This window comes from Xenopus tropicalis, chromosome 4 (assembly GCF_000004195.4).
Source record: "Xenopus tropicalis strain Nigerian chromosome 4, UCB_Xtro_10.0, whole genome shotgun sequence".
NCBI classification, from domain to species: domain Eukaryota; kingdom Metazoa; phylum Chordata; class Amphibia; order Anura; family Pipidae; genus Xenopus; species Xenopus tropicalis.
This window is the reverse complement of record NC_030680.2, coordinates 111,278,352-111,305,958: the sequence shown is the minus strand read 5'-3', so window position 1 is coordinate 111,305,958 and position 27,607 is coordinate 111,278,352. Positions and strand designations below refer to the sequence as shown.

General features: G+C 39.5%; 1 protein-coding gene across 1 annotated transcript in view; it reads right to left on the bottom strand.

Moving 5' to 3' along the window:
* The window catches only part of LOC116410440 (cell wall integrity and stress response component 4-like), a 42,995-nt gene extending 41,859 nt beyond the window's left edge, over positions 1 to 1,136 (bottom strand). The window contains exons 1-2 of the mRNA XM_031901035.1: positions 1,047 to 1,136; positions 859 to 956 (exon numbers count right to left, since the gene is read on the bottom strand). Coding sequence (XP_031756895.1) covers positions 859 to 925 — 67 coding nt within the window. The 5' untranslated portion in view covers positions 926 to 956; positions 1,047 to 1,136. The remainder of the gene's footprint in view (positions 1 to 858; positions 957 to 1,046) is intronic.
* Positions 1,137 to 27,607: the final 26,471 nt, after the last annotated feature.

Sequence of the window (27,607 nt, the reverse complement as noted above, 5' to 3'; positions counted from 1 at the left end):
GGTATTTAAGAGATGGAATATTTACTGCAAGCATCGGGGTCACGTTGAAAACTTCAAAACCCTATGGGTTTTGCCTTTTATGCCTACATTTGCCACCTGGCCAGTATTTAACAGACTCTGCCAGTAAAAAATCAATACTTCATACCAATGTTATTGGAGATATGAAGGTAGTATTTTGGATCTATAAAATATAGCAATCCTGTGCATTCCAGATAGATACCTGGCCAAAATGCAGAAGTTCCCTCCAGATCTAGTGCTGTCAATAACTATGGGCAATAAAACGAAAGGCACACAGAAAACTTTGAAAGAAAGGTGGATAGCCTGATGAGGTACATGGATAGAGGGAAAGATAGACAGTCAGGCAAGCAGAACACAAAATTGAAACTGGTGTCCAATTTCATATCACTGAATTTTAAAAGCTATTTTGGTCTGGAATTCAGTTCTCTGAGGCCAGATACACACTTATAGGGGAGCTGTTTTTGGGTTCTCTTTCCAAAGTCTAAATATGGTTTTCTGATTGGTCAAGATGCAATAAAGGGGTTTTTTTTAGCAAAGATAATGAGAAGAAATTCCAGTATAATTTAATAACAACATTCAATTAGCTGTCAAATATACAAAAAAATATGTGAATTCATGGAAATCCATGGATAATGAATGTCGTACTCAAACCATGTTGTGTACATCCATAAACTTCTTGGAAGATAAAACATATTTTACGCACTACGGCATGTCCAAAATATGTAATGTTGTCTCAAACTAAATCGCACATTTCTTATTATGACGAAACCTCTATGCCTTTTTCTACTGAATATTTGTCTTTAACAGAACAAAGTAAAAAATATAGAATCTCACTCTTACCTTGAGCCGAACAGTTTTGATACTGTAGTATAAACAAGACCATCAGCAAATTCAGATACAGGATCATTGTGACGCCGACACCCCCAATGTATTACTCCCTACAATAAATACAAAACAACTTAAATTGTATAAACCGTTAGCGTGTGAAGAGGAGAAAGAAATGTAAGAAATAAGGGAAATTAACATACAGTGTAACCTTCTTTATCAACCAACTTGCAGCTTCCTCTTAACATAAATGCAAACTGCAGACCATGCTAAGAGTGTTGCTCAGCTCGGTTCTACCTACTTCTTCAAATTTAAGCAGGAAGCTTTTTAAACCACATTGTCATTTCCTTAGTTGTGAAGTACACTCATATAACATCTTCCAAATGTATAGCTTCTTTAGTTTAGTACATTTATAAGAGAACAGCTTATTAGCAAATGTTATAGACATTTTGGCTTTAAATTAATATAACTGTATTTTTATGATATTTAGATCAATTAAGATTTTTTAAAAAAACAGTGTACATTTATTGTTACCAAAAGGAACACTGAGCCCGATCTGACAGATACTGCTTGTGAAACATTGAGGGTTAAAACTCAGAGTTAAGTCAATGTTTCAATCCAGTTACACGCTACAGGATTTTTTTGAATTATACTTCATGTTTATTTTTCCTGTTAGCAGGGTAATAATTATTTGTAGTATAGATAATACAAGCATTCAACCAAAAAGACTTTGTAAGACTTTATAAGTAAAGGGAGGCCCAGCCTCCAGTTCTTAACTGCTGCTGTTTAACAGCAGCATTTTCACATGCCCATTCTAGAATCTTTTAGCAGACAATTTGTATTAATGGAATAAACTTTATCTAGACAAATGACTTTAATGGCTAACCATGACCATGTTGTTCCATAGAATCCGCAGATCTGCCAATTCAGTTATGAATTAACAGTACCTGTGGGCTTGTTAAATGATTTTCAGCCATGTTTATTTGAGATTTTTTTGAGCCCCTGCCTTTACAAGATGTAAAAACTGTCCAAGTGCTTCACAATGATATCAGATTAAAAGAAATAACTGCGCATCATACATTTTATTGGGTTCTCCTAGAGTGGAGTGTATCCAGCATTACATGGAGCCAATATTATAAAGTTTGGTAGTAATGTTAAAAGAGAGGGATGTACACAAGTGTTACAAACTCAAACGTAAATTTAAAAAATTAAATCTGTTTCTGAATAAACTGTAATAAATACATTGAACTTATTTATTTAGCATTTTTCTTCCATGCTCTTTAGAACAATCAATGCAGCCATTATAGGCGCACTAAGTATACCAGGACACCATGAGATTTGGGGCAGGTGCACACAGAGCATATCCTCTGATTCCTCCGCCCTTGGCCTGTGTGGAGATTCAATGAACAGACATTTGCATTTCCATGCTGATAACTGCTCAATATAGCATCACACAGGACAACGGCATATCTGTCAATGGGGCTACACAAAGGTGCGGATGACAGTATCTGCTTTTCTCTTCCTCATACAAAACACAGGCAGAGGATAGAGGAGGATACGCTCTGTGTGCCCCTGCCCTAAAAGCCTTGTTCAGGGTAACAAGGAGTTGCCACAGGAAAGAAGATCTTGCATCTAACACTGACCATTTTAACTGCAGGCCAATTCCTTCTCCAGAACTAATACAGGTATGGTATCCCTTATCCGGAAACCCGTTATCCAGAAAGCTCCGAATTACGGAAAGCCCGTCTCCCATAGACTCCATTTTAATCAAATAATTCAGAATTTTAAAACTGATTTCAGTACCTTGTAATTGATCCCAACTAAGATATAAATAATCCTTATTGGAGGCAAAACCATCCTATTGGGTTTAATTAATGTTTTACTGATTTTTTAGTAGACTTAAGGTATGGAGATCCAAATTACAGAAAGACCCCTTATCCAGAATACCCTTGGTCCAAGCATTCTGGATAACGGGTCCTCTACCTGTATCCATACCATTTTTTGGTGTTTTTGATTTCCCAATTTCTACCCATTTTTTACTCCCTTTTGATTGGTGTGGTGCCAGTGGTTTAGAGCAATACAAACATAATTTTATCATTTAAATGGGAATATGCATGCTAGGGCCAGTAAGTCTGACACCTGTACTGAGGAGGTTATTTGAAGCCATGAGATAATATTCTAAACGCACATAACATTTTTTTTTGCAGAGGCCAACAATTTTTGCTCGCACTACAAATTTTCCAGCAGCAAATTTTGACGCCTATTTCACAAAAAGAATACGCTAATGGTGATACACGAAAATTTGCTGTAAATCCATGCCTGGCAAAAAATTTCACCCATCACTCTTCTCAACCCCTCCTATTTCCAATCTATACCACTGGTCTTGGTCAGCTAATCAAGCCATTTGGGTTTCAGTATCATCTTTATGCGGGTGATATACATCTACCTCTCTTCTCCAGACCTGTCCTTCCTTTTAGCGCATGTCACTGACTGTCTAACAGCAATTTCTGCCTTCTTGTCCTCTCCTTGCCTTAAAATTAATATGGACAAAACTGAACTGGATATCTTACCTCCTTCCAACTCTGTTTGCCTGCCTGACATCACTGCTAGACTGAAAAACAACAATATAAGTGTCTATAAGTCAGATTTGTCAGATTCTGCCCTCTCATTCATTGCCCAATCCTCACTAAATCATCCCACTTTCACTTAGAACATCACATACATTCGACCCTTCCTCACACAAGAGACTAAACAAAATTCTCATTCATGCCCATTTAGACTACTGTAACTCGCTGCTCTGTGGACTCTTCTTCTCCAATCCATCATGAATACTGCTTCCAGACTCATACACCTCTCCTCCCACTCCACAAGTGTCGTCCCTCTCTGCCATAGAGCCCTCAGCAACTTGATCACCCACCAAGCCCCCCTACTCTCTACTTACATACTTACTAACTATTCATTACACATACCATCACTTTGCGTACTCTACAGCCACACTGGTTACCCTAATTGTATGTCTCACTTTCTCTCCCTCTCATGAGCAGGGACCCCCCTACTGTCTCCTAACAATATCCAATTATAACTGTAAATTATTTTTGGAATAATGTTTGTCTCTGTATATTAACCTTTGGTTTTGTATATGTATCCCTTTACTCTGTAAAACACTACATGGAATGATGGCGCTATAGAAACAATAATAATAATAATAGTTTCAGGAGAATGCAGCTTACTGTAAGTTGATCCAGGAACAGATTCAGTGCTAAATACTTCTTAGCAAATGCAACACACATATGTATAAGAACAGGAAATGCTATAAATTCTATTTCCTGCAACCTATTAATGTAATACTAAAAATACAACTAACTAGTCAGTCAATGGCTTGTCAAATTCTAAACTGGCAATGGTGACTAAAAGACATTGGAACATAGAGTATTGTAAAATCATGTTCTCAACACATACTCTAACACAATACATGCAAATTTGTATTTTTTTGCTTACACATTACATTCATAACAGTCTGACCTCTAGGTTTGCCACCTGTTTAGTTTTCTTAGGGCTGTTCAGGTTTTAACTGTCATTTGGGGTTTTAGCATAATGAAACCTGAACAATAATCTGTACTGTAAAAATGAAAAACATTTAAATATTATATAAAGTTTACCAAGAGCAACTTATAGCAACTTATAGCATTAGTAAACATTTACTGGCAACATATTTAACATTAAAAATCTTATTGGTTGCAGACTAAGTGACTTTTATTACTAATAGGGGTAAGATACTCATTGTGATTTTTTTCCTATCAACATAGCTTACTTATCAAGTACAATTAATTTATTATTGCAGAAAGAAAAAGCAGATCAATCAGAAATTAGCATTGCTGTATTTCAGAGTTTTCTGGATAGCTGGTGTTTGTATAAAAGATCACATATCTTTAACTAAAGGATTGGACTTACTCATCAGGCATAATATAAATAGAGCTAAATTTGCCACCCTTTCCAGTTCTTCCAGGGCTGTCCAGTTTAAAACATTGGGAAAACTGGACATAAATCAAGCCATTTGTGTCAAAGTGACGCAATAACCCTGCCCTGCCCAACATCATCGTGCCCATCCCTCACCTCGTCATGCCCCCCCCAGCATCACTGCCCCACCCCCAATGTCATCAACCCAGCCTCTTTTGTTCTGGTTTAACCACTGTCTAAGTTGGCAACCCTACTGACCCCTGACACACAACTGGGGACAAGCTTCAGAGAATTATTAGAACATACAATCAATTTATTAAATGGTAAAGTAGAATTACACATGTTGTAAACTAAAGTTTGAGGTAATTACCATGTAAATTTCCAAATAAATTCCCATTTATTTGCTCCATGATTGCAGCTATCAGGCAACACAGGTGTCAGTTTAGGGCATTGTACCCTAGTGCTTACAAAAAGCAAGCCAACCTCTTTTTTAAGCAAAAAATATAGCTTTTCATCAGAATAATTTTTTTCTTTTAAATATATAAATTGTTTGTATATGTGAAATGTAGGATGATAAAATAATGTTAATGATAAAAAAAGCCCATCAATCATGTGTGCAATTTACTGACGAGGCCCTGAATGTATTAAAATTTAAACATACACCCAAAATTAGCAGTTACACATACAAAAAACATTTATTGGTTACAGATAAATAGAAAATAGAAGTTTATAAAATTCATAGCATATGAAATGGTACCATATTAAACAACAAGCGTATCCTAGTGCCACAGGCTTACTAACAGGCTGGTGGCTGACTGAATCAACTGCTTTTTCAATTCAACAAAAAAAAGGGATAAGTATTTTTTATTAACTTTATTCAGAATCACTGTGTTTTCTAACTGTTGGGTTTAAATTTTTTCAAAAGTATTTGCTCTTTTTGGTGCCAATTTACAAAGTTTGGTTAACTATAAGGCTTACAGCAGGTTTGCCAGAGTTACATTCCTTTGTAATTACCCTCAGTTTGAGGGGGTGGGGTTTGATTAGTTGACTTTAACAGACTGTTGAAATAGAACCACTGGCACTCCAGTGGAGCTTGCTCTGGTGGTAGGTGCTCTGTAAGTGATTGCTCTTGAAGTGGGGGCTCTATAAGTGGAGTTATAATCACAGGAGTTACAAACTAAGGGAGTTAAAACAAGGTAAAAAAAAAAAAAAAAAAATTTTTTTGTTTATTTAATAGCCTTTTTTCACCAATTTTTGTTTAACTGTTTCTGTAACTGGGAGAATGAGTGGCAGCAACATTGAAGGTATGACACAGTGCACAGCCTGCCGCATGTATGCAGTTGTGGAACAACAGTTCCAAAGTGCATACCTCTGTTGTGGATGTGAGCGAGTTGCCACTTTAGAGGCTCGCGTTAGAGCACTAGAGGAACAAGTTGCAACACTGCGTTCTATTGACAATCTTGAAAGAAGTCTCTTGCTAACTGAACAAGAACTAGCGGGGTCAGATAGTATGGGGGGAGGGGAGCAAGGAAAGGATGATAGGGCAGTAAGCTGGGTGACAGTTAGAAAATCGAGTGTGGGGAAAAGAAAAAGGGAGGCTGCTCCAGGGTTTGCGCATCCCAACAGATTTGCCAGATTGTGTGAAGAAGATGGGAGTGTGAACTCTGGACTGGCGGTTCTAGATGAGGCTGATCTCTCTAACAGCCGGGAGACCAGTTTCTCTAGTAGTGGTGGGGAGGAGAGCAGAGCTAGGCCTAAACAGATGGTGGTTATAGGGGATTCAATCATTAGGAAAGTGGACAGGGTAATCTGTCGAGCGGATCGCTTCAACCGGACAGTTTGCTGTCTTCCTGGTGCCAGGGTTCGGCATGTGGTTGATCGGGTCGACACATTATTGGGAGGGGCTGGGCATGACCCGGCTGTCTTGGTACATATCGGTACTAACGACAAAATGAACGGTAGGTGGGGGACCTTAAAGAGTGAGTTCAGGGATCTAGGCTCTAAAATTAAGCAAAGGTCCTCCAATGTAATTTTTTCGGAAATTTTGCCAGTGCCGCGTGCTAGTTTAGGGAGACAGCGGGAGCTTAGGGAGCTAAATGCGTGGCTAAAGTCTTGGTGTAGGAAGGAAGGGTTTGGGTTCCTAGAGCACTGGGCTGACTTTTCTTTGGGGTACAATCTATACAGCCCTGACGGATTGCACCTCAATGGAAGGGGGTCTACTGTGCTAGGGGAGAGAATGGTTAAGAGGCTGGAGGAGTGTTTAAACTAGACAAGGGGGGGGTTGGTAAGCTAGATTCTTATGGGAGAGCTAGTGTAGATGGGGCAGTGGGACCAGTAAAGGGTTGTGGGGGAGGAGTGAGGGGGGCATATAGTTTATCAGATAAGGAGCTTCCATTGTTACAAGGGAAACAGACTAATTTTCACCTTAGCTCTAACTGTCCTTTAGCTAATGTAAGCTGTAGAGGAAGAAGTAGTAATCTCCGCTGCATGCTGGCTAATGCGCGTAGCTTGTCGGGAAAAATAGGGGAGCTGCAGGCTATTGCATGTATTGAAAATTATGACTTAATTGGTATCACTGAGACCTGGTGGGATGAAAAATGCGACTGGGCAGTGAATTTAAATGGGTATACGCTTTTTAGGAGGGACAGAGGGATTAAAAAGGGTGGAGGGGTTTGTCTTTATGTAAAGTCAGATTTAAAGCCATGTAATAAAGACATTACCAATGAAAACGTTGAATCTCTTTGGGTAGAAATTTCAGTAGGGCTGAAGGTCACAAAGAAAATGATCATTGGTGTATGCTATAAACCACCCCGTATAGATGAGGGGGATGAGGCCCAGCTACTTTTGCAAATGGAGGAGGCTTCAAAATTGGGTCAAGTTGTTATTATGGGGGACTTTAATTATCCGGACATTGACTGGAGTAATGGGGTGGCTAAGTCAGAAAAAGCTAGTAGGTTTGTAAATATGCTAAATGACAACTTTTTATTTCAGGTGGTTCAAGAACCTACTCGGAATGAGTCTATTTTGGACCTGGTAATATCTAATAATACTGAACTTATCTCTAACATTTGTGTGGGTGAGCATTTGGGGAACAGTGATCACAACATGGTCTCCTTTGAGATAATGCTACAGAGACAGCTCTATAAGGGAGTAACTAAAACGCTCAATTTTAGACGTGCAGACTTTGCCAGTTTAAGGGCATCTCTGCAATGTGTCAACTGGGAAAGGCTTTTCATGGGGTTAGACACAGAAGGAAAATGGAACATCTTTAAAACATTGCTTTGCAGGTATACACAACAGTATATTCCCCTTGTAAGCAAGGAGAGGCATCGCAAAGCAAAACCCTTATGGCTGAATAAAAGAGTTAAGGTCGAGGTTGGTAATAAAAAACGTGCTTTTAAAGCATTCAAGTTAGCTGGGACAGCGGAAACTTTCATCAGGTACAAGGAAGCAAATAAAGCATGCAAAAAAGCTATCAGGCAAGCTAAAATAGAGATGGAAAGGGATATTGCAGCTAGGAGTAAAAAGAATCCAAAATTATTTTTTAATTATGTGAATAGTAAAAAAATGAAGCAAGAAGGGGTGGGAACTTTATTATCACGGGGAGGTACGTTGGTTGATGAGAACGGGGAAAAAGCTGAAATTTTGAACTCTTATTTTTCATCTGTCTATACATCTGAGGAGCCAGATAATGAAGGCTTCCCTTTTAATATACCCAGTGCTAGTAATTTAGCTACTGGCGCATGGGTCACTCAGGAGGAAATTCAAAAGAGACTTGAACATGTAAAGGTAAACAAAGGTCCAGGACCGGATGGGATTCATCCCAGGGTATTAAATGAGCTGAGCGCTGTGATTGCCAAGCCTCTTCACATAATTTTTCAGGATTCGTTGAGGTTTGGCATGGTGCCGAGAGACTGGCGGATTGCTAATGTGGTGCCGTTATTTAAAAAGGGATCTCGTTCTCAGCCTGAAAACTATAGGCCTGTTAGTCTGACATCAGTAGTAGGAAAGCTTCTGGAAGGGGTAATAAGGGATAGGATAGTTGAATACATTGCAGTTCACAATACTATTAGTTTGTGCCAGCATGGTTTTATGCGTAACAGATCTTGCCAGACTAATTTAGTTGCCTTTTATGAGGAGGTGAGCAGGAACCTTGATGCTGGAATGGCAGTTGATGTCATCTACTTAGATTTTGCTAAAGCGTTTGATACAGTACCGCACAGAAGGTTAATGATCAAATTGAGGAATATTGGCCTAGAACATAATATTTGTAATTGGATAGGAAACTGGCTGAAGGATAGAGTACAAAGAGTGGTGGTAAATGGAACATTTTCTAATTGGGCCAGTGTGGTTAGTGGAGTACCGCAGGGGTCAGTCCTTGGTCCTTTGCTTTTTAACTTGTTTATTAATGACCTGGAGGTGGGCATAGAGAGTACTGTTTCTATTTTTGCTGATGACACTAAATTGTGCAAAACTATAAGTTCCATGCAGGATGCTGCCGCTTTGCAGAGCGATTTGACAAAATTGGAAAACTGGGCAGCAAACTGGAAAATGAGGTTCAATGTTGACAAGTGCAAAGTTATGCACTTTGGTAGGAATAATATAAACGCAAACTATCTACTGAATGGTAGTGTGTTGGGGGCATCCTTAATGGAGAAGGATCTAGGGGTTTTTGTAGATCACAAGTTGTCTAATTCCAGGCAGTGTCATTCTGTGGCTACTACAGCAAATAAAGTGCTGTCTTGTATAAAAAAGGGCATTGACTCAAGGGATGAGAACATATTTTTGCCGCTTTATAGGTCCCTGGTAAGGCCTCACCTTGAGTATGCAGTGCAGTTTTGGGCTCCAGTCCTTAAGAAGGATATTAATGAGCTGGAGAGAGTGCAGAGACGTGCAACTAAACTGGTAAAGGGGATGGAAGATTTAAGCTATGAGGTTAGACTGTCGAGGTTGGGGTTGTTTTCTCTGGAAAAGAGGCGCTTGCGAGGGGACATGATTACTCTGTACAAGTACATTAGAGGGGATTATAGGCAGTTGGGGGATGTTCTTTTTTCCCATAAAAACAATCAGCGCACCAGAGGTCACCCCTATAGATTAGAGGAACAGAGCTTCCATTTGAAGCAGCGTAGGTGGTTTTTCACGGTGAGGGCAGTGAGGCTGTGGAATGCCCTTCCTAGTGATGTGGTAATGGCAGACTCTGTTAATGCCTTTAAGAGGGGCCTGGATGAGTTTTTGAACAAGCAGAATATCCAAGGCTATTGTGATACTAATATCTACAGTTAGTATTACTGGTTGTATATATATAGTTTATGTATGTGAGTGTATAGATTGGTTAGTATAGGTTGTGTGCTGGGTTTACTCGGATGGGTTGAACTTGATGGACAATGGTCTTTTTTCAACCCTATGTAACTATGTAACTATATGTAACTATGTAACATGGTCCCCATGCTCCTTTCAATGAATATGTTTCTCGCCATTGGGCACTTCATCTGATGAAATTCTAATTTTGGTTGTATATTTAAAGGTAGGATGACAAGGTTTTAAGAAAGATGTTGATATCCCTTTACAGCATTACAAGGGAAGCAAAAATTCATTAGTTTGCAAAAAAAACTCTGTGGGCTTCACCTACCAACTGGGAAACAAAAATGTCTTCTCTGCAGTATTCTGAAATGTAACAAATGTATCCAGTAAAGTTTTGGCCAGGGGATTTTCTAACTGCTATGCTTTAGTGTGATGTAAGCTCTATTGTGCAGGACCCTCTTTTTCTTCTGTATTGAGTATATGTACTGTATGTAATTTGTATGTTTCATACTTACTTTGTGTTTCAGAAATTATTCGACCTTTATAAATACCTGTTAATAATAATAATAATAATAATGGGCAAAAATGGGCACATTTCAACTTCTAAAAACATATTTTCATGCATTATTGCTCACATTACTTGCCTTCCAAAAGATTATCATGGTCTTCTGAGGCACAACTCGCTTTTGATGAACTGAAACAATGTTTTCCATCTGCACCGATTTTGGTCCATCCAGACCCATCTCAACCGCTTATTCTGGAAGTGGACTCTTCGGAGATTGCAATTGGATTGGTTCTTTGCCAGAGAAGGTGTTCGTTGAGTCAGCTTCATCCTATAGACTTCCTATAGATCTTCTTCCCAACACAACTATGTGAAGATGTCAGCGATAGAGAACTTTTAGCTATAAAATCTGCTTTTGAAGAATGAACACATCTTTTAGAGGGGCATTACATCCAATCCTTTTCTGTTCCGACCATAGAAACCTGGAATATTTAAAGACTGCAAAAAGGTTAAGATCTTGTCAGGCTTGGTGGGCTCAGTTCTCTCCTTGTTTTAATTTTGGATTTAAGAATAGTAAGGCTGATGCCTTATCTTGTCTTTATATGGATTCTTCTGAACAGAATGCATCTAAGAAACCCATTCTTAAGTCTTCCTTCTGCTGCTACTAGGGCTGAAATTTTTTATTAAAGTACAAGGAAACCCTTTGCCACAAACACTTTACCATGTTATTGGGAAGTCTTTGTTGTACCTTATCACTAACTTTATTTTTCAAATTATCTTATTTTCATTTGGTGATATCTCCAGTAGGAGAGTAGGAAAGGTCCATTGTGGGTGCCATTTTTACTAATCTTTCGGCCACTAACATGGCATGCCAAATACTCTGTGCATGCAAGAAATTTTCATACACCTCACCCCCATTGACCTAGTGTGTAATTGATTCTTGTGCAGAGCTGCGTACAATATGCCACAGGACAGGAGGCAGGGAAGAAGCTGGTACACACAGATACTGATTGGCAGTGAAGGAGAATAAGTACAAAGTGCTTGCCGATCATTGTATGTCTTGCTGCTTCCAGCCTGCATCACCATAGCAACCGTGTGACTCAGTTGCTATTGGTGCATACTGAATTCAGGGCAGGCACTGCTGGGATTACTGTTTGCGAATGCTATTGTTCAGTAAGAAGCGCTTTCAGTATCATGCTTACTGATTCTAACTAATACGCATGCTCATGGTCTTGGCTTCAGTGCAGGAGCTGCATTCTAGGATATTTTTTCATTAACTCTGCATTTTTTTCTAAAGGGTTTTCCAAGTTTTTCTAAACTGCTAAATGGATAGAAATAAAAGTGAATCACTAGCACTGCACATTGCAAAAGAGGTTTGACTCTCCAATGAGTTTAACTCTTTATTAGACTTTGCTTGTCCTTTAAAGATATTTTACATCTTCATGGACTTCCATGTTAAATTATTTCTGATGATGGTTCTCAATTCACTTCTAAGTTATGGAGGTCACTTAGTCAAACCCTTAATGTTATTGTATCTATGTCTGACCCCCAGGGATGCCAAGTATTTTCCCACTAGTTACATGGGTCCCCTTGGTGGTGGGACCAACCAACAAGTAAAATGTGGCTTTAAAGAAAACAGTACACCTTACATGCATGGACACACCTCAGATCTTCCCTTGCCATTCTCCAGTTATTTCAAACCGTACCCCTTATCCTTCCTGGTCACACTCCAATTATGCCAAACTCTGACCATGACCCTTTCAAACCCTATCAGCTAATCACAAGAGCTTTTCATGACCAGTTGATCAAGCTTTTTCATTTTGGAGCCCCTCTGCCATGGGTCCCTGACTACAGTACCGCCTGTACTCCTCTGATTGTGGCCCTGTTTCTCTGTAGAATTACAGAAATGGTGGAATGAATGCATCAGTTGTAATAGTTGCTCTGCAACAGGTTTGAGTAAAAGTAATCTGGCTTACTGAACTGCTAATGGGCAATGGGAAAAAGGAGAAATCAAAATGAATTAATTCTTAAAGAAAAATGGCAAAACTAGAAAATAAAATGCAATTGAACCAAACCATTATTTTGTGGAATTCTTTAAAAATTTTGAGTCTATGAAAGTGAACTCTCGTTATAACCAGTTGTGCATTTTCCTTTGTAGATGCTAAGCCTGTGAATCATTGCAGTATAAAAACTGATGCTCTGTATAATCTCACCATCTGATATCCTGTTGATTTCCATTTTAAAAGAGTTTTTATTTTCCTTTGATGTTCGCAAAGCCTAAGCAAATGCACCTAGCAACAGCAACTGTTTGCAAAGCCTGAATAATGTTATAGTATATTTACTGTATATAAAACCATCGGCTGAATTCATTGGCAGAATCCTAGATACAATACTAAACAAGGGTATGCATTTGGTCAAATAACAACCCTACAAATATGTCTCCTTGCATGCTAGTACAAATGGAATGCAACCTACCTTCAGTATGGGTATATTTGAGATATAGATCTTGCATATCCACTGCAAATTAAATTATGTGTGCATAGGGTATCCCTATCTAAAAGAAATTATCAGGGGACCAGCAGAAGTATATAAGGAAGCAGAATAGTTGGCCTTGCAAAAAATTCAAGACATTCAGGATTGTTATATAAAGTTTCAGAGCAACTGTGGGGGTGGCCTTCTTGGCAGTGTGATAGACGGGGATAGCAGCTCTTGGTTATGGATAGATAGGCCTTGGAAGAGAACTAATGCCCTTGAGAAGTAGAGGATGCCAGGATAGTTTTTTGCCTACCTGTAATCTGTGTTGTTCAATAAAGAGAACATTGGTTGTGATAGACTCTTCCAACCATAGTGATTGAACTTTTCAAACTGTCTACCACTAATAAATTATCCTCCATAAACAATGTAGTTGTAGAAAACAGCATATGGAGCAAGAAACTGAGATTGGTAGTTTCTCCTGCATCTTCCACCAGCAACAGTGAGTGCAAACTGAATTGCACCAGTGGATGACTGGCAGAAGTAACAGAACATATCTCAGAGCTGAGCTTCTAGGACCAGGAACATACCAGCAGAATCAATAGGTAGGGACAAAGTGAAAAGGCAGGCTGAGGCAGAGGAGGTTGCAGCTAGGCCAGTATTTTACCTGCCTGGCTAGTACAGATTATGCTTGATGCAAACTTTATTAATAGGGAAGACACATAAAAATATAGGAAGGCCGGTAAGTGGCAACCCTAATCAGGACAGGCAGCACAGGATCAGTCAAGCAGAACAGGTTGTGATCAGATTCAGAAACAGGTATTTGTATAATGCAAATAAAGAAGTCCAGAGAACAATCAAATGGTCAGCAAGAGGGGTCCTCAGAGTATCCGCTCAGTATCACACTAGGCATAAGAGTTCACTTTGCATAGAGGAGAGTGACTGGCAAACTTTTAACAGTGTTGATCATGAGTGTAAAACTTTGTTGACGTGTACACAAATTCATGCCATGTTGTATAGCAGCTGTGTAAAAATACACTTTTTATCAAAGCAGCATGAATAGTAAAAGCCTGCCAGTGAGCAGATTAGGGCTAAAGATTTCATAGAGCCATATAGAGAACTATAAAACATTGTACAGTTCCCTGATGCTACCATTAGGACTGCTACCTTTTTAGAAAATATATTAGCCTTTATATATTTTGATCTTTCTCATGAGGGCCATTTTCTGGCTATCCATGACACACACATGTAGAAGAGTAAAGGGTTTGCTAATCTTTATTTCAGAGAATCCCCATGGGTGTTAAGATAGCTAAGTGCAGGGCCTATTTCACAGGGGGCTGTTTTCTTTTCCTGGTGAGAGTGTGATCTGGCAGTTTCCTCTAGTGGCCAAACTGAATTGGTTTTCCCAAATCTTTAGTGCTTAGTGCTCCACCTGAGGGGCAGGTTAGGGTGCAGGGGGTCCAGAGGCTAAACTGGGCCTCATTTTCTGGAGTTTTTTAAATCAGGTTAATTGGATTTTGTGACTGAGGATACTCTGTTACTGTTATTACACCCCAGGGGTGTAAGGCAGGCATGGTTAGTGAGGAAGGGTAGCTCAGTGCCCCAATTTAGTAGTAGTAGTGGGGATTGTACTTCCCAGGCAGTACTTACCTAGTGCAGGGTCCACAAGGGAAAGGGTCCCAAAGTATTCTATTCCTTGAGTTTCCAGTATTTTACCTATGAGAGAGATTCTACCCATTTCTTGTGTGCTATCTTATTTGAGGTCCATTGGTGCAAGTATGTTATTTTGCACTGCAGTCTCTTCTGCTAATCTTACATGATGAGCCGTATAAAGATTTCAAAGGATACCTTGGTATCATTATCTTAACTCTTGCTATTTAATGAGTTCCTGTTCATTGTTTAAAAACCAAGTGATTTAATCAACCTGAGCAATACTATAGCCTTTCTGCACTAATTTTGTGAGGGACCCATGCTGAGTGCAAGAGTCACATGTAAAGCCTGCTCTGCGGGGAGTTGCCCCTTACCAGAGGGCAGGTAAACGTGAAAATACAGTGTACCCTTTTATATAGGTAACAGAATACGTCACTGCATATACCAATAAGTCTATGCACAGTACAAATATGAAAAAAAAAATTATTATAGAAATATTTGTCATTTGTAGTTTTGCGAAGGGCTCCTCTAGGACAAAAGTCCAGGACACAGTGCTCTATTGCTGCTGCATGACTGGTTGGTTTGGCAGAAATATTATATACCTGACCTCAAATGTTTTGTTTCTAAGCTCAAAATTGACTCTGTCATTAATCTTTCATGTTAATCCTTATCATAAACCTGCTACTTCTGCAACCTGCCACAAACATAGAGGGGGTAAGTAGCCTGGTGAAGTACAGGGCCCAGGCAAATCTCTGTGCGTTGCAATATTTTTTGCATTATATTTGCTCAGCAAGAAACTTATACTAATAAAAATGAAGCAGACGACCATTAGAAAAGACTGTTCTTGTGAAAGTTCACAATAAAAAGTTTGGTGTGAAAGAAAACCCACAGGGTGCTGCAGGAAGGAAATTTAAAAAGGCAAGAATTAGAGAATTGTTCAGTCAACCAGGAAGGAGGGGGTGGGTGATATACCTCTGCTATGCCACTAATGTTAGCCAGCCATAATACTCACAGATCATATCCTCCCCGAGCACACAGGTGTCTTCGTACTGTCAGCTGCAAGTTTGCCCATAGTGATCCCTAGCAAATCTATCAGCACCTGACCAAGTATATGGAAAGCACAGTATCATAATTCTGCCCATCAGGTACCAAAAGATAAAATACAACAAATCAAGTAACATGATGCCATGGCATTGGTGGGCTCAAAGCAACATTCCCATTTGACCCCACCCCAAAATGCATAGCAGTGACTCTTAATTCTAATTCTAAAATTCTAAAACTCATGTTTTGCACTTTTGAATTAATGAAGCATACACGCATTCTGAACCCCTGAACCCTCTTCCAGAACAAAAAGAATTTTACTCACATCAACTGTACAGAGACATATACAGGACAAATACATGCATTGCCGCCAATTGTGTAATATCTGCCAGAAAGCAGATTATGTAGTCCAAGGATTATATTATTTATCAGAAAGGATTTAACAGAAGAAATAGAACATGGAGTGCATAAAATCCCCATGTGGCAAACAGGAAAGGGGATGTACTACAGATTTTTTCTGTAATTGCTTGGCCTTGCAGTGGTGTAACTACTGAAAGGACCTGGATTCCCCCTGTCACCCACCTTCCTGCCCGCAAATATGTTGCTAGATCTATTTGCACATGGGTGCAGCTAGGTGGCAGGAGATTGTGATACCATGAAATGGTGGCAGCCCCTAAAAATGTTTGCATGGGGTCCCAGGAAAGTTACAACACTGACTCTAATTAGCAACCATACACACATACTATATATGTATAAGTTTATTTATAAAGTGACACAATGTTTAGAACAGGTATACTTCTGGAAATAAATATTTACAATGTAGAAACAACAGAAAGCCAAATTTAATAAAATATATAAGGAAGAGATGACTATACAAAAGGTGCCTTATTAGAGGTGATTAGTGTTTCACTAACGTGGAGGGCTTTGGAATTCCAGATAAAGGGTGCTATAAAAGAAAAGGCCTCAGGGATGACAGGGATGATTTTATGTATTTAAAGGAGACATATCCTATAAAAATTAAGAATGTACCAGAGAATTATACTCCTCTAGATATAGAAGGAATGTGCTTAAAAAAGTTGTATTTCAGACTGATTTATTGAGAAATTCCACCAAAACTCCACTAGTCCCGCCCATCTGTTCCACTTCCTGCTCTCTGAATTATCTGGATGTGTGGCCCTCAGTACACTGCACTGTAAGATAGGAACCAACCAGCAGCTAGGCTGACCTGATAGGGAACTGAAGCCTGTCTGTGCATGTGTGAGTGCAGGGCTGTGATTGGCTCTCCCCCTCCTACTGTGCGTCTGGCAGGGACCGTTAGGACACGCCCACTCTCCATTTCAAACACAGACAGAGAACTGATGGGATCTATAGGGAGCTCCAATAAAGGGGCCATTGTTACAGATAGGATTAATGTTTAGCCCAAAGGGAAACCAGCACCGTATATTATTCATAATTGCCTACAAAAGTAGGGTTTTTCCCATTTATCCTATATGTCCACTTTAATATTTATATTATTATGTCTGCAAGGTTATGAAGCATCTAAATTATTTGTAATACCCCTATCACAATTATAAGAAATAATTCAATGCACTGGTACTAAATACTCAAAGCTAATGCACCTGGAACTTTATATTTGCATATGTAAATAATGTGATTTAAGTTACAGCCAATAAATGGTTGTTAGGTAGGAAATCCCCAGGGGGTGGTTCTAGATCAGGTTTCCCTCCTTGGCTCTTGGAGGGGATATCCTTAGGGAAGTTATATAAAGCAAAGCAACACATCGTCATTGGCTGATAAGTGTATGATACCAGGAAGCCTGAGGTAGGCCAGCTGAGAGAAGTGCACTGCAGGAATAGTTAGGTTAGATAGCTGTAGATAGCTAGAGATTAGATTTGTTGGAGCTCACTGCAGGTGGTAAGAGTGAGTGGTAGGTTAGTACCACTCACAGTTGAGGCTCCAACGAGGAAAGAGGGTGTCTCAGTGGTACCTCACCTAGTTAGGGATGGGGTGAGATAGGGCCTAGTTTGCCTCGATTGCAAGGTTAACTACCATGATGAAAGACTGTAAGGAGATACATCATCCCTAAAGAGATGGATGGGGCAAGGAAGTAGGCATCAGGCTGTGGCCCAGTGGTCTGGGGATCAATACCTGTCCAAAAAAGCGAGAAGTGTTAAATCTTGATCCTGATCAATTTCCAGGTGCTGTAACAGAAATACAAGACATTTCTATGTCCAGAGAACTATTGTCATTTTTTTACTATGGTCAAAATAACAGCTGTTCAATTATGTATAGATCCAGTCATATAAAGTAATAGATTAATTAACCTAATAATAATAGACATTTGCAGAGCCAAACAGCATCCCAAAAGTATGCAGACTCTCTTATACCTTTTATTTGTTCTCATTCTCAGTTGAGCTCTTCCATTCAGCCCTTCGCTCAGATTTTTCTCTACTGTTGATCATACATGTATGTTTGTAGTATGTAAGAATAGTTACTGTATACAACAAAAAAAGAATATGGGTCTGAATGGCTATGTCTCTGTTGCCCATGTTCACCTTGTGTCTCCTGAGTAATTTATTCTCCTCCCTGCCTTTTCACACTGGATCCCATTTCTTTCTTCCAGCATTTTCTTTCTCCCTGAGCGAGTTTATAAGTTTAATCTGCTATCTGGTAGGTCCACTTAGCTTCAGCTTACAAACACACATACAAACTTTTTTTTTTTTAATATATATATAATTTTCCCTTTAGGAAGTGACTTTTATTTTTATTTTCCTCTTGAAATGTCTTCACCTGCTGAAGAAATAAAAAAAGAAGCTGTTGTAGAACAATGAGCATAAGAGTTTGGACCAATATCACATTCTACACAATGGCCCATGAGCATGTAGCTATGCCGCATAGTCTGCACCTCTGCAAGAGCTGGACCTGATACAATGTGGCTGCTTTAATGGTGTGATTTATCAATGTTTGAATTCAAATGTTTTCCCATAATTCAATTTTTGTTCCACAAACATTCCCAAATTTATATTATGGTTTCCAAAACTTGAATGTTTGATATTTAAGTGCAAAAAAATCTGAACTTCAAGTTTTTCAATTTGTTTTGAGAATTTGTAGACCCATTAAAAATAATGAGTAGAATATGAATTCAATGTGTTTGAGTTCTTCTTCAGAGTTTAATTCAATTGCATTTTTTATATTTGAAGTTTTTAAATAAGCAAACATTCAAGTAAAAGTTTGAATGTATTGGTCTTCTGAAGGAAGATGATGGTGATCCAGGGGAAATTGTAAATGCAGGACTAAACCTTACCTGCATAACACATGTGTCCATGGAAAACAGCAGCTTAACCTGCCTTCCATTCTTTAGCTGATTACCACCTTCTGTCCAACAAATGAGAAAGTCAAAGGAATAAGGGGCCGATTCACTAAAGGTCGATAACGCTTATCACATGCTTTTTTGCGTTAAAAAGCATGCAATAATTAAGTCCCGATTCATCAAAGTCATTTCGCATGCATTAAGACGCATATCGCATGCGCAAAAAAACGCACTATAGCAATGCATTATTTACCTCACATCGCGTTAATTCTTGCATAGAAATAATACTAACGCATGATTCACAAACACATATGAAGCATTAAACGCGCTAATATAATATTAGCACCTACTTGGGGCAGGCGGTACTTAAAGAAAATTGTGGTTTGTGAGCTTTTGGCAACACAACATGGACTTTGCAGTGGGATTTTTTCAAGTCTGTGTTGGCCCTAGAATGATGCATCCTCCAGTTTTCAGGGAAATGATGATTTCAGAACAGTACTTTTCCAAAAGTAATGGTTACGTGCGTAAAATCGTGCACTAATATAGCAAGCAGCGAAATATATCGCGCAGCGGGAAATAACGCACACGGCGTAAATTAACACAAGAAAACCACTCATCGCGAGTTAAATAACGCTAAGAACATTGCATCTTAATTATGACGCCTGTCCTTTTAGTGAATCGAGCGTTAAGTCACAAAAAATAGCGCTTGTTTTATCGCCCCTAAATGTGAAGAGACAGACAGTATAATAGAGTAGGAGCTGAATCTTTCCAATGACTGTTACAAGAGGACCCTTTCAAAGGAGAACTTTTCCAAAGTAAGGTTTATAGCAGGGAAACCTGCTGAAGACAGATGTATCAGCACTGACTGTAGTGGACCTGTATACAAAACAAGCGCACTTATTTACATAGAAACATAGAGGCAAGCAGGCAACATATATTACAATGTAGCTGTAGGCACTGACATATAATAGTCCACAAGGGCCAGAGGTGAATCTACAAAGAATCCAGATAGATGTCATTAAAGTAACATTGCACTTACAGAAATCCACCCCCATTGATAGAACATAATGATTGCAACATCATCACAGCACCGCTCGCATGTTCTCTGGGGTTTTAAGGGTTAGGTTCAGTTAATTATTACCTTGAGGCAGGCTGGGTAGCACTCTTAAGATAAAAGGTAGTTCATAACCAGGTCTGTTATGTTGTTTCAGAAGTGAGACCCAGAAGTGTACAAAATGGAAGCAGCTAGAGGGGTACAGCAATTACAATTATAAATACATTTTGTAGGGGATCAGAGAGCCTTTTCCCCTGTTTTTTTTTCTGTGACATCATTCAGCCCGATTACAATCTGGAGAGCAATCCGACTGGCTGGGAGCCACAGTGCACCTCTGGGAAAAGAGGAGGACCTAGAGAGAGACAGAGTCTGTAGCCAAAACCAGGGGGCAGTACAGCGGAGGTTATAAAGGGTCCCTGCTGCTGCAGCAACCAGCCAGATCCAAAGACAGTGAGAGTGCAGTGTGGGGAAAGTAAAGAACCTGCCAGTAACCAGGGAGGCTGCAGTGTGCTCAACTTGGGACAGCTTTGAACTCCAACCATAGAGGGAGGGAGTATTCTGTGCCCTATTCAGCTACCTGTGGATGTCTGTTGCCATCCTTGTGTGTTCCCTGTGTGACGACAGGTGTATTTTGTGAGCCTGCAAAGTGGGAGAAACTGTCTTATCCAAAGGGAGGGGTACTTTGGGGCAGGTAGCTCTAGGTGGGTGAAACAAGAGACTGAACTGAGCAATTGCTTTGTCCATCCAGAGTGGAGTGTGAGACTGTGGCACCTTGAGAGACTGTGCCCACATGGGTTCCCCAAGGCAGTTTTAAAGTTTATAGTGTGCACTGTCCATACTTCATTTATCTTTCTTAAAGTTAATCTTTGTTTCTGCAAACTTGTGTGTGATTTATTTTCCTGGTGGAATTTCCTTGAGGTGCGCTCCTCTAGGTGGAGGCACTGCACTATAAATGCCAGTTCCCCAATACCTTTCAAATAAGCAAAGAGGTTTTCAGGGTTTGTTGGATTGCAAGTAACTAACAGCCAGAGTTAAAGTGACTGAGATCCTGATCCATGGGAGTGTGCCAAGAAAGGGTTACAATTAGTTGCAGCGATCCTAATGGTATGCTTTGGCAAGTCATTTTTGAGAGATTAGTTGGCCACGGTAGTGTGTATTTAACAGCAGGGCAATAAATCTTTCCATGTGCCAGTGCCCAAAGTGTTGAAAGTGTTGCCTCAGCACTGTACTGGTTTTGAGCTTATATACTGCTAGCAGGTAATCAATGGTCAGACCTGAACTGGCAATCTGTGGATTTTGTCAAATGCCATATGGACTGCTGTAAGATGCCATAGACAATCACAGACAGACAGCCTGTTTTTAATCCCAGTCCAGACCTGTCAATGGCAGATATAAATTGTTGGTTGGCCTCAGCAGAGATGCTGCTACCTACTTTTTTCAGGCAAGAATTTTTATGGCACCTGATGGCATTAAAAATCAAAAGTCTGTAGTTCAGCACCTGAAAATAAGCAAAACATCTGTCATTTCCTCTTGTCAGCCTCACTTCCTGCACACCGCCTGTGAGCTTGTGCACCATTCTCTTTCTAGCAGAGAGCTTTCCGGGAATACCCAACTAACATACAAACTAGAAAAATGACAGCTAAACATTTTATTTATTCACACACGGACATCTGTATCCAGCAGAATATATATGAGCCTTTCACATAATGGGTTAAATGAGCTCAGGAACCCAAATTTGCAAAATCTCTACAAAAAAACCCAAAACCACACCAAATAATTGTTACCGTTTCAAAGGAAATTCAAAGCAAAGTACTATTTATTAGGCTTACCACAGACATTTATGCTGTATTAATTGTTTCAATTGATTCACTGGATTGATTATAAATGATTCACTGGAAGTCCATGTAATATTCAGAACATTTGGAAGGTGATGTGAGATGCAGGTAGGGCACAGAACCTGCTCTCAATAGAGAAAAGGCTACTATTGTTCTAAGTTTCTTACTGCAACTCAATCCAAATGTAATGTTTAGTTCTAGTGGTTTGAATAATCCCCACATGCTCACTTCAGATATACCAGAACTAAATGAAGTCAGTATAACAACTGATTTTATCATTTTTATTCTTGTTCATGCAATGCAAAATACAAAGGTAGAAATGTATGTCACAGCCATTTCATGTAGGCACATTGCAAAGACTAGCCAGCAAGCTAAATGGAATGAAATATTCTGTGACAAATTTGGATATATAACATGCACCGGAACATCTAGCTAATGTCTCCACCCACCTGTCACTCCACACATATCCCGCCCCATTTTATTGTAGCAATTGCCTGAATAACAGATTACACAAAGTCTGCCTATGTTGCAAGTGCGGGGGACACGTAGAAGAATGTTGTTGCATAGTTTCCTGTTGATATTTAAGTTAATACTACCTTTTCTCTCTCTGTTTTGCTCTATTTGAAAACTACTGTAGCTAGAGCAAAGGTTTGGCCCCAGTCTAATTACAGCCCAAACAAGTTGTACCGGCATCAACATTTACTTAATAAGTGTAGTCAGGGCTTATCAGAGAGCGTTGTGGGGAAGTTACTTCATTTCCTGGATTTCTTAATTGGACAGTGTTTGAATAAAAGAAGCTGATATTTTATTAGCAATTTCAAGGGAGGAAGGTATTTTTTGCTTAGTATGGTGTGAAAAGGTTCTTGAAAACTGTACTTAAATAGAATTAGTGAGGTATAATACATAGCAGGTCTATTATTTGCAATAATGCTTGGTCTAGGATCGGGCATATATTATAATGCTAATGTCACAACAAGAAGTCTGTGGAGACCTTGGGGTGGAGAGTGGGGGGCACAACAATCTTTTGAGCTGGACATCTCTGACATAGGTGACCACCTTGCTTTTGTGCAGTGGTTCTCAACCTTCCTAATGCCGCAACCCTTTAATACAGTTCCTCATGTTTTGGTGACCCCCAACCATAAAATAATTTCTAATTATTTCTGGAAATTTGTGTTTTCCGATGGTCTTAGGCGACCCCTGTGAAAGGGTCGTTCGACCCCCAAAGGGGTCCTGACCCACAGGTTGGGAATCGCTGCCTTAGTGAGAAGCCCTGCAAGTGAAGGAGGTGGCGCAAAGCCTGATTGCTGCGCTTTGGATTCAGGAACACTGGCACAGTAGCATATTTTTTAGCTTCTAGGAAAGACAGCACCAGTCCAAAGTATTAAATACAGTATGAAAATGTTTTGCCTTTTTTACAAAATAGCTGGCTGCTTTAACTGTTTCTGGTTACACTGCCTTCAGCTGAAGTGACAGGATACATGCAACAACAATGCAGTTGCCCATTTTTTGCACTTTGCACACAGCCTTGCAAAGATCAGCAGCTGCTATACAGCATTGCCCATGGCAAACTTATAAGGGGCAGGAGGTGGGAGGCAGATAGTTGTCTCCGCCTCAATTATTCAGACATACAATTTAGGGAGTGGCAGAGAACACAGAATACAATAGGGCCCTGTCCTTAAGCTCTGGCCTATGGCAAAACTGAAGCATAGGGCTGGCCTGTGCTCCCATGATGCTGTGTTTTGCACCTTGTGCTAAATTTTTTAAATTCCCCCGGACAGTGATATGTACATAAGCACTAGGCTGTGCACTCCCTAAGTGCCCCTAAGTGCTTTTGCACTTCTGCCCTAGGCATAGAAAGTACCCCTAAAATGTTGGTTTAAAAGTCTATGAAGTCAAACATAAATAGCAGCAGTGACATATATTACTACAATTTGCATAAAACTCTTGGTGTGACCACTTACCAAGCACACTACACTCAGTAGTTAGAAGCTAGCTTTACAGTAGTTAGTTGCTGAAGTTACAGTAGTTAGAGTATACTAGTCTTAGGTGGTTTATAGCAATGGGGAATTCTTTTGCATTGCTATGAAATATACAGTAGAACTTTATATGCCACTGTGTAATAAATCCACCCTATAAAAGAGGCATGGGTACATCAAATTCCAGGCTACAAAGACTGATTAACACATAGTTAAAGTTTCAACACTTTGATGATAAATGCATAAAACATGATCTCAGGAGATTCCATCTGGCATAAGTGTGAACAGGGTTCGGCCTGCAGTAGCTTCTGAAATTCCCCAAGCCTGTCCTCATGACCCACAAATAGTGCTTGCTTTTATCCTAAAGGCAGCTTAACTGGATAAATGAGCAGTACAGATGGACCTGTCAGTATTTTCTTTTTTGAGATCCATGTTGCAAAGAAACAAATGCAGCCTGCCTCTGAAATGATTAGTATTCTGGACTGCAGAATTTGGTGATCACAGATGTACAGTTTTACAGAGGAAATGTTTAAACTGCATTCCATCCAAAGGCATTGGCAATGGGTCACAGGAATGAGAACATAGAACCAAGCAGGATTGGTCCTCATTAATGGACATGCAGTGTTTCACTTTGCCAAAATAGGATACAATGTTTACAGGGTAACCCTTTTGAAATAAAAAATAACAAAAGTGGTATAAAGGTGATACCTTTATTGGCTAACTAAGATAACCATAGCGAGCTTTCAGAACATTTTAGTTCCTTCAGCTTGAAAAAGAAACTAAAATGTTCTGAAAGCTTACTATGATTATCTTAGTTAGCCAATAAAGGTATCACCTTTATACCACTTTTGTTATTTTTTATTTCAAAAGGGTTACCCTGTAAACATTTTGACTGGCTAACACAGTACATCACCTTTTCCTGCAGGTAGGATACAGAAAAAGACAGTATGGTGATATTCTAGTGTGTATGTTGCTGCAGCTGAAACTGCAAATTTTGCTGTAAACTATAACCTGGTCCTCATCTACTTGATGTAAAATCAAAAAATGGAATTCTTTCTAAACTAAACTAAACAACCACAAATTGATTTGTTTGCTTTTTACATTTTTATTGTACTTGTTTCTTACTGCTTATTTTTGTATTCCATCCTGATAAAGAAATCATTCAAATCTCACAAAGAATGCAAAATATAGACCAGTAGTTATTTAACTTAGAATAACAGAACTAGATAAATTATACTTAACGTTAATTATAAAGTGAATACAGCCTTAAGCAGTGCTGTTTGTATGGTAAGGCTTGAAATCTAGTCAGGCAAAATTGCTCCCTACACACTCATATATAGTTGTGTCTAAATTGCCAATATATTGTTCTGCTTAGGACTCCTATGTTTAATGTTTGCAGTGAGTGGCTGTTCAACATGGCAGAAACCTACCAACCCACCCCGTTCCGGCTTGCTCGTGCCTGCCCGCTGCAGATAGTTTGCAGTGGCCCACCGTGACCATGGGGTCTACTTCCTCTACATTTACACCACTGTTTACAGACCCTAATTTTAATGTTGGTTCTAATTCAAATGATGATACCAGTATGTTACCAGGGAAATACTAAGGGGTGCAATTTATTTGTGCTCTAACACTTGTGTCTGGGTATTTTTAAATGACCCCCAGATCTTTTTAATCCAAAATTGTGGTGCTCTTCAAAGGTGGCGGTATAACAAGGGAACACTGTATAAGGGATAATACTCTCCCTGCCTTATATTACATATATATAACAGAGATCACAGGGGGTGGCTGTAATAAGATGTATTTTGCCTCAGATTGAGTTGTAATAACCTTCATAATTTTAAGATGGGTATTTTATCTGAATGGTACATGAATTGTAGTTTTAAGCAAAGGTAAACAGAGTATGTGTAACAACAGCAGTGTTTGGATTTAGGCCAAAGGAGCAGTTAGAAACTGCAAACTAACAGATAAGTTTAGCAATGTGGCATGCAGGGCTTTGTACTTAATGCTGCTCCATTCTTTCATGATGTTGAAAGCACATACATAGTCCACATTTTCTTTCAGCTGTAGAAAATGCTTGTGAGGGATTAAAACACAGAATTAAGGGCAGAGAAAGCTACAACAAAAGGCATACTAAATATTAAAGCATTTATAAATGAGTCCCAGGAAGTAGCTAGCTCAGTAAAAAATCAAGACACACACCCAGTTTTACTTCACATTTGTCTTTTGTGGCCCTTTTTAGGTTTGTAGTTGCATTTGCACCATCTACTGGAAATGACACAAAATAAAAAATACCTTTTTTTAAGAGCAGCAGTTTCCTTATTCTTGATTAGGACAGACCGCCACAGCAAGACTGTACCAATGGGTCCGGCAAACACAGTTTGACAATTAAGTACCTTCTTATAGGGAATGGTAGAGGACCCTTATCTCAAGAGATGTTTTAAGTGCTTTCTTCTTCTGTAAGTAGTACCCATGTGTCAAGATCTACAGACAAAAACAAAAACACATACTTATGTGCCTCTGCTCATTGTGGGGTCACTGTGAGTATTCTACAATTTTGGTGACACAGTAGGATCTGTGATGGATTGAGATCAATTTCCTTGTGTACTGTTATTATTATGATTATTATCATGGACCTTGACTGACTGTGCAAAGTTTGGGAACCCTGACATAAATAATGTGAGAAAGGCAGCATTTTAAATTTAAACCAAAAAAATTCAATAAGGGAAGTCTATTGGCTGTTGGTGGCTCCACCCACTTTTCAAAACCTAAAAATGCAGTCCCCTAGTGACCCTGGTGTGAGACCCATGTGAGAATGACAGCAAGTTGAATTTCCCTATTGAAAATTAAAAGGTAAAATTTGATTGGCTGTTGGTGGCTCCACCCATTTTAAAAAAACTTGAATACGTAGTCACCCAGCGACTAACTGTGCAAAGTTTGGGAATCCTGGCATCAAGCCAATAAAATTTAACAGGTGGAATCTGATTGGCTATTGGTGGTTCCGCCCACTTTTCAAAACTTCAAACTGCAGTCCCCTAGTGACCAAATGTGAAAAGTTTGGGGACCCTGGTGTTAATACTGTGAGAATGGCAGCAGGTTCAATTTCCCCATTAAAAGTCAATAGGTAAAATCTGATTGGCTGTTGGTGGCTCTGCCCACTTTTTCTAACCTTGAACCGCAGTTACCTGGTGCCTAACTCTGCAAAGTTTGGGGATCCCGATGTTATTACTGTGAGAATGGCAGCAGGTTGAAATTCCGCCAAGTCAATAGGCAAAATCTGATTGGCTGTTCACAGCTCCGCCCACTTTTGGGCATTCAACAATCATCATATTTTCATTCAGGCTGACCCCCATAAGTATGTGATTCAAGTTTGGGGAGTGTAGCCTCAAAGCTGTAAGATTGGCAGCAGTTTCAATTTCCCCATTAAAGTCAATGGGTAAAATTTGATTGGCTGTTTTTGGCCCCTCCCACTTTGGGTCATCCAACAAAAGCTGTAAGAGTGGCAGTAGTTTGAAAATCTTCTCTGTCAAAGTCAATGGGAAAATTGGGGGGTTCTGAGCGGCGCCACAAAAAGACGGGGGAAGGATCACTTAGAAAAGCACAAGCAACCTGCTCCGCTATAGGGTGAAGAAGTGTGGGGAGTTTGGGTGTTGTACCCCTAAAACTGTA